The sequence below is a fragment of the Musca domestica genome, unplaced genomic scaffold (genome assembly GCF_030504385.1).
Source record: "Musca domestica strain aabys unplaced genomic scaffold, Musca_domestica.polishedcontigs.V.1.1 1, whole genome shotgun sequence".
Lineage (NCBI taxonomy): Eukaryota > Metazoa > Arthropoda > Insecta > Diptera > Muscidae > Musca > Musca domestica.
This window is the reverse complement of record NW_026712114.1, coordinates 36,423,242-36,431,109: the sequence shown is the minus strand read 5'-3', so window position 1 is coordinate 36,431,109 and position 7,868 is coordinate 36,423,242. Positions and strand designations below refer to the sequence as shown.

The window sequence follows — 7,868 nt, the reverse complement described above, 5'->3', positions numbered from 1 at the left end:
ACCCCGAGCTCATTTTGCAATATTTGCCAAATGGAATAATGCGATATGTTCAGCTTACGAGTCATTTTTCAGCCACTGAGATGCGGATTTCGATCAAGTCGCTTCTTTTCTTTTCGAACCATTTCTGTTGATGTTGCTGTTTTCTTCCGCCCACTTCCTTGACTGTCACTGGAATAATTTTAACAGCTGTCGTACGAGTGGCTTTGAAATGATAGCAGTCTGAAGTTGGTTGCAGTTTTTTCATCTCACCCTGTATAGTATACGTTTCCGAAACCACCTCCCTATGTCCAGGCTAAACATGAACATTGACCCTAATACCACATTTCAGATTTCAAGCACTATCTGTTCACCAATTACCAAATTGTACCAAGCATTATACTATATAGATTTGTGTCACATTTTTCACCGGAATTGTTTAAAATTTGGTATTTGGAATTCATAATGAGTACTACATCCACTGACAGAAAATGGCTTAAATAGGTCAACGTCTTCGTATACTTTTCATACAACGGTACCTCCTATTAATCGGTATTTTGATGATTTTAGCTACATTTTTCACAAGATTTTTTTTTGAATCTCAGCAATTGGAGTTTGTTGGCCCTTATTATCGCTGATATTCCAGTCAAAATTGCAGTTAAATTTGATTTAATGATATTTTAAAATTTTAGACAATTGAAAACATTCTTGAAAAAAATTGTCAATTGTCAATTTGTTATTCTTTGACAAAAAACATGGGAAATATATTATTTTTTCAGGAAATGAGCCGTGCTAACAATAATTTTGTATGGAATCAATAAAACATAGTGGCTCTTCATTACCATTGCTTTCGTTTCCCCACTAGGTTATTATATAAAAAGCATTGGTGTAGGGTATTATAAAACCTCTTTTTAGTCTTTACTGATCGTTTTGCTAAAAAAAGTTCGAACCAGACTCTTATTCGCTATTCTACAAAAAACCGCCTATATTTTGGACGAAATTTGTAATTTTGTAAACAAACACTTCTTGTTTTTTTGCTCCATTTGACGTAGAGACACACTCTCACATTTTAGAAAATTTGAAAAATCTCTTGAAAATGACATCATAGTTTTTGTAATACTCCGGTCCCCCCAGCACAGACAGCACTGTACAACCCAACAACACCAATACCCCCCACATTCATCAACCGAAGAATTGTCTATTTCCAAATATTTAGTAAGGACTAGCGAAACTCAGTCTATCTCTTTCCAACACACAGGAGGTGTGATAAAATGGAGAGCATTGCTCACAGGGAGAACAAAATTACCGTTGAGTATGAAAAAGAAATTGTGGAGAAGCACATTTGATGTTGAATGCGTGTTTGTGTGGCTCCTTTGAGAGAGAGATTTTTTCTATCTCTCCACCATTCATAATGAAATCGTGTATGCAATTGTGTGTGCATGTGTGGGTATTTAAAACAGATCTTTAGTATTTTGGAGCATAAATATCCACAGGGAGAAAGTGTAAGCCAAAAGAGTGTAGTTTTTTGGTGAGAGTGTTTATTTCGGTGTAGGTATTTTTGGTGTTGTTGTTGTTGTTCGTGTTGAGTCTGTAGCCCGCTATATGACTGAATTTTACAAACCATATAGAAATTTTCTTTGAACAATTCAATCGTTTTGTTCAGATTCTCGCAGCATTGCCGCTTGTTTCAGCAAAAGGCGAAAATAGAAAATATTTAATAAACTAATAACATTCTGTCGTTGTTTTTTTGAAAATTGTATTCGATTCGTATGTGAGAAAATTGTCAAAAATTTGTCAATAATAAAATATTATAGAAAATTGGAAAATTTTAAAAAAATTTTTGAAAGAAAATTAATTGACCTTCCCCATTCCTTATGGAACCGTCTATGTGTTACTGTTTTCATTGAAAATCACAATTTCCAGTTAAATACAAAATTTCCAAATCTCTCAGATTGTTGTTGTGTATTGCTTTTCGCTGCGGTTCTTTGTGTGATTTTCGGTGAAAAAAATAAAGAAAAAATTGTGACAAAATTTCGGGCCTGAGAATAAAACATGTCCATGTGCTAGTGATTGTGTTGTTATTGTTGTTGTGTGGATTTTCGCAATACGAGGAGTGTTGAAAAATTCTTTTTATTGTTTATACGTTTGTTGTTTTTCAACATCATCATCAACAGCATCGATCTTAACGTTGTCGTGATTTTCATTGTCTAAAGAAAAGTGCCGACAGAAATCCCCCCGAATTAATTTTTGTTAATCCTAACAATCAAAGAAAAAGTAAAAGTGAACCGAAAAATCAATTTTGAAAAAAAATCATTGATCATACTTAACCTCGAAAAATAAGAAAAAAGAAATATTGAAAACCAAATTCTCCGAAAACATAAGTTTATATAATTTCGAGATTTTGCTAACAAAATAATTGAATGATTTATCTGAAAGAAAATACACAAGAAAATAATATAAATATTGAAACTACCACAAAAAGTCAAGGAAAATGATGGTGGCCATTTAACTCGAAAGGCGGAAAAAAATCAATTTCAATTCATTCACATTTTCCACCAACAATTCGAAGAGGAAAAACAAATTTCCAAAACTACAAAGTTCCCATATCGAAAATTTCAATTTGTTTCTTAATGTTTTTTTTTTGTGTTTCTTTAAATTTCTAGTATTTTAGAGTGTTCGTGTGCGTGTTTTTTTCTAGTTCTTTTGTTATTTAATTTTGTTTTTCCTTCTTTTTCCCAGAGTACATAATAACGTAACGTAACGAAAACAACTAGTGAATATTTATGTATAAATGTTTATACATATATACATACACCCCTTTAACTAAAGGTTAAAAATATATACAAACAACCAAATCGCATTCGACGTACAAACATCCACGTCCATATTTCCATCCATAGATTTAAAAAGAAAAATCTAAGTGAAACGTGAAAAAAATTAGTGCGCGTTTTTTTATATTTTAGCGTTTGTGTATTGTTTTGGTGTTTTTGTGTGCGTGTGTGCATTTGGAAAGTAAAAGAAACAAACTTCAATAAACATGTCTGAAATGGAAGATGTTAAAGCCGCTGAGGAGCAAACCACTCCAGCCACCGATGCTACCTCGAAGAAGGAGGAATTGGTCGGTGAGACCACAGAGGAATTGCCACCCGAACAAATTGTCACCGAAACCATTGACGAGGACGGTGATGAGGTGGAGGAAATTACCCAAATCACCAAGAAAGTCGTTAAGAGGACCATGAAAATAACTGAGGTAAGTGGAGCAGGGGCAATGGATATCTGATCTTTTTGGTGTTCGAAGAACGTAAAACCACATATCACCAATAAGCGCTTTTCTATTTTATAAAATAAATTATATTCGGACATGGGGATTATGGGCTGTATATTAGATTTTGGACAAAAATATCAACTCTTTTATTGTTGTGTGTGGGCGTGGGGTTTTTACCCCTAGAAATATTCACCTGAGACCCCATAGCGTACACATTTATGATTAACATTACATTCCAAGTTAAGTTAGATATGAAACCAAGCTGAGCCATTTTGAAGATTATAGTCCAGGTTTTCAACCGAATGAGTTGCAGTTAACATTGGAGAATCTCAGAATTTAGAGTCTTTTTCTGGCAAAAAGTTTCAATATAAGTCTAATATTTGGCATATTTTCCATACACCGGTAGCATTTTATTAATTATACTTCCATTGTATGGAGGATATAATAAGTTTGTCGTTCCATTTGTAACACCTCGAAATATAAATTTTATACCCCACAAAGTATATATATTCTTGATCAGCATAAAATTCTATTTCGACCTGTGCAGGTCCACGTCGTCGTATAGCCCCCATATAACGGTAACTCCCTATATTCGGAACTTTGATGATTTTAGCTACATTATTCACCGAATTTTTTATTCAAGTTTAGCATTTGAATATTATAATGGTTTATGACAAAAGTGGCGTATGCAGGTCCACATCGTCGTATAGACCCTAATATAACGGCTACATTCGGCATTTTTAGGATTTTAACAGAATTTTTAACGGATTTTATTTTTTGAAAGGTTCTAAATTCGTTCCAAATGGTGGACGGTATTCAAGGATAGGCCCGGCCAAACTTACAGCTTTTTACTTGTTTTTATATACAATTTTTTCAGTTTAGGTAAATACTTTAGAATAGTTCTAAAAACTATTGAAACTAGTTCTACTTCTTGTCATTAGTAATTTCGAAGAATTCAGCTTCAATTCTGGCACACTCGATTCTCAATTAAAAAATTAAATAAATAAACTTTTAATTTAAACATGTTCTGCCAACACCTCACAGTCGAAGTGACTGCAAGATATTATTATATATTTTTATACCCTACAACAGTATGTTGGGGGTATTATAAGTTTGATTGGACCAACATTTAGATAACACCTCGAAATATTGGTTTCCCACATAGGAAAGTATATATGGATCTTCCTATCTCGCCGAGCTGAGTCGATCAAGCTATGTATGTTCGTCCGTCCGTCTCTTCATGTTAATTTGTAATCACTCTACAGGTAGCAATTATGGCCCGATCCTCACGAAATTTTGCAGGGAGGTGGGGTTATGGTCAGAATAGAAGCCTATGATTTTGGAGATGATCGCAAAATATTTAGGGGTTGAAATGGACCAAAAACGGAACAATTTCTTGATTTTGCAGTTGGTCTACAGGCCGCAATTATAGACCAATCGACGCGGAAGTTAGCATAGAGCTAGAGCTTTGTACTGGACAGAAGCCTTCCAATTTGGATGGTCAAGCTTTGGGCTGGGTAGAAGCCTTCAAATTTGGATGATCGTCGGGTAATATTCAGAGAGTGAAATAGACCATAACATTTGTGTTAAATAAAAGTCAAGTTTTCCATTAAACCGCGAATATTTTTAATCCACAAATAGACGAAAAGGTCAATTGTGACGTTACATAGATGTCGATAGTAAATATATCAGATATATGTAGCGAAATATATACAATCTGTGCATACAAAGGAAGGGGATGTTAGCTAGAATGCTTATATCTCAAGAATGACTGGACCGAATACACATTTATATTTACATTTTGTATTTTTTTTTTCACCTTACAACACAAATTGGTTTTATTATATGCAGAGTGCAATTATCGTCCGATCCTCACAAAGAAGGGCATGGGCTATTGTTTTCAAATATGTCCGCAACATATGTTTTCCCTCCACCTTGGAAAGGAGGGTATATTAACTTTTCATTTCATTTGTAATAAAGAACAATTATTATTGTGTCTAGGATGGTTAGCCCCAATATAATGGTACCTGCCGATATTCGGTATTTTGATGATTTTTGCCACATTTTTCCACGGATTTGTTTAAAAATTGGCATTTGTTGGGTATAATGGGTTCTAGCGAAACATTGAAGGTATAAGTCCACGTTTCGGCATTCACCCCATGCAACGGTACCTCCCGATATTCGGTATTTTGATGATTTTTGCAACTTTTTTTTTCACGGATTTGTCGGTACTTTTAGGATTTTCGCGTTTTTAATCGCTCACCATTCTGAGTGAAACATTTCAATTATTACAAAGATAATTTATTCAGATTCGAAATTTTGTATAGTTTTTGCAATAATAAAAAAAAAAATTATAACTTTTTATTAAATTTCATAAATTTGTAGTTTTATTAAAACAATGCTTTTTTGCCAGTAGTCGGCACCACTTGCCAATTGTCGGTATGGCATGTTCCAACAGTCGGCATACCAATTTTTTGTAAGAATAATTAATAACAATAATAAATTAATTCATTAAAATATAATATTTTTGTTTAGTTAAATTGATTCGACGGAATTTTGCATGAGAAGAGAGTTAAAGACAGGAAGGATTCAAGCATTTTGCATGACCATTGGATTATATTTAGCTGTAAAATGGACCACAACAACTAACAGCACGAAGGAGTGCGTAAATATTGGGCAAATGTCCCTGGTCAAAATGCTAAGAGTAATATGTGGGAAGTGCTCCGTGACATAATTCCAAAAGCGAAATCTTCCAAAATAGATTGGACATAAGGGAACTTCTAACACATTGTAATCTTGTAGAGTATCACATGCATGCCGCATGACTATAGCCTTTGCTTACTTGTTTTTTTTTATAATTTTTTTCAGCTATTATAAAAAGTCGACATCTTGTGCATCTTAAGATGACACATATGAATTTTCTGCCTTCCATACCTTAACCTCCCATCAAATGATAATATTTAAAAAGAAAACCTTAATCAGATTTCATAAAACATGGAGTGACCTTAAATGGCATTTATTATAGAACACAGATCGTGTTCAAAAATTGACTATATCGGCATATATCTTTTTGGACCTCCTCAAAGAATTATAAATATTTTGAATTCTCATAAATTTCATGAAAATAACCTGAACCTACATTTTGTTCTCACATGGCTCCTTTAAAGCTGTAAATGCTATTTAAGCTACAAATTACAATTATTACTTAAATATACTTATATTACATTGTGAGTAGTTACAATCATGAATATCTGTGTGTAACATTAATTTCAATCTCTTCAATTAACTTCCATCTGGTATGTGGGTGTAGGTGAATACTGAAAAATTAACTGTGGAAATAATCCATAAATAATTTCCGGTAATTTTCTACATGTTGATCAATGTTCGTAATGTAATGTGTCCTCATGAATGTCATTAAAACAAATTTCATTTTGTTGCAATAAAGCGGTGGCAATATTCAATCAGCATTTTATGTGGATGTGTGCGTGTGTGTGTGTTTGTGTGTTTGTATCACGGATGTAATAACAACCATAAAAATTGAAATTATTGACAGCATTACGAAAGAAGATAAATTTTAATTTTTATGGCATTAAATTAATTTCCCAGCAATGTAACGGCATCCGAACTGAATGCGAGGATATTTTTGTACTGCTAATGAATTCATAAATCAGGCAGAAATTATTAATCACAGATAGCGCATATAAATTTAATATTGAATTTAATTTGCTGTAAAATTTGTGGCAAATATGCAGGTGTGATTTTCAAATGGTCGGCGGTATGAGTCATGTAAGATCTTCGAACTACTTTTTTTAATTTTTGAGTTTAGCCTTGTTAAGGCGAAGATCATATGCTTATGATTTATGTGTTTGTTTTCTTTTGAGACGAGCTGAATGATCGGTCTTTTGATGATTTTAGCGATATTTTTGACCGGAATTGTTGGCAAATTTCGCGATTATAGTTTGAAGCTCGTAATGAGTACTACAACCTATGACGGAAAATTGTCCATGCATGTCTACGAATTATATTTTCTAAAAAAAACTTGGGGCCATTTCCACTCATATTAGAGTATTTATTGAAATATAATTATAAACTATCGCTCTTTGAAAAAAAAAAACAAACAAAAAAGCAGTAAAGTTCGGCCGGACCAAACTTTTTTTTTTTTGGATTTCAAGACAATTCCGTTTGCTTTTCTTCAGTTGTTGAATAAATCTTTCGCCTTTTACTAAATATTTCCGTGGAGAGGAGCACTCTAATAAGCTTTTGTGTGGATTTTCTGACAAACCCATTGAAACTCATCAAAATACCGAATATCGGGGGGGTACTCTTATATGGGGGCTATACAATATCGTGGACTGATATAGCCCATATTCGAACTTGACCTGCCTGCAGACAAAAGAGAGATCTGTAGAAAATTTTAGCTTTCGATCTTCATTCGTTTTGTAGGTCGAAATTCACTTAGGATGGCCAATTTTATACCCTCCACCATACATAGTATGCAGGTTTCTAAGCCACTGGTCCGATAGCTGTTAAAATTGTTCCAGTGACAGCTCATTATATTGTTTAAAAGCGTACAAAGGCATTTCGGTAAGAATTTTCGAGAAAAAAAGTTATTTGTGATGAAATTTAA

At 33.5% G+C, this 7,868-nt stretch overlaps 1 protein-coding gene and 1 pseudogene across 10 annotated transcripts in view; both read left to right on the top strand.

Moving 5' to 3' along the window:
* Positions 1 to 1,592: 1,592 nt before the first annotated feature.
* The window catches only part of LOC101894270 (tropomodulin), a 359,112-nt gene continuing 352,836 nt past the window's right edge, over positions 1,593 to 7,868 (top strand). For 3 of the 10 annotated variants that reach the window (XM_011294322.3, XM_005183755.4, XM_059122239.1), the window contains exons 1-2: positions 1,987 to 2,250; positions 2,716 to 3,226. In XM_011294322.3, coding sequence (XP_011292624.1) covers positions 3,014 to 3,226 — 213 coding nt within the window. In that variant the 5' untranslated portion in view covers positions 1,987 to 2,250; positions 2,716 to 3,013. Of the gene's footprint in view, positions 1,748 to 1,986; positions 2,251 to 2,715; positions 3,227 to 7,868 lie in introns of those variants that run through there. The other 7 variants (XM_005183756.4, XM_011294324.3, XM_059122212.1 and 4 more) reach the window with 6 other exon arrangements.
* Positions 7,423 to 7,526, top strand: LOC131803313 (U5 spliceosomal RNA; annotated as a pseudogene).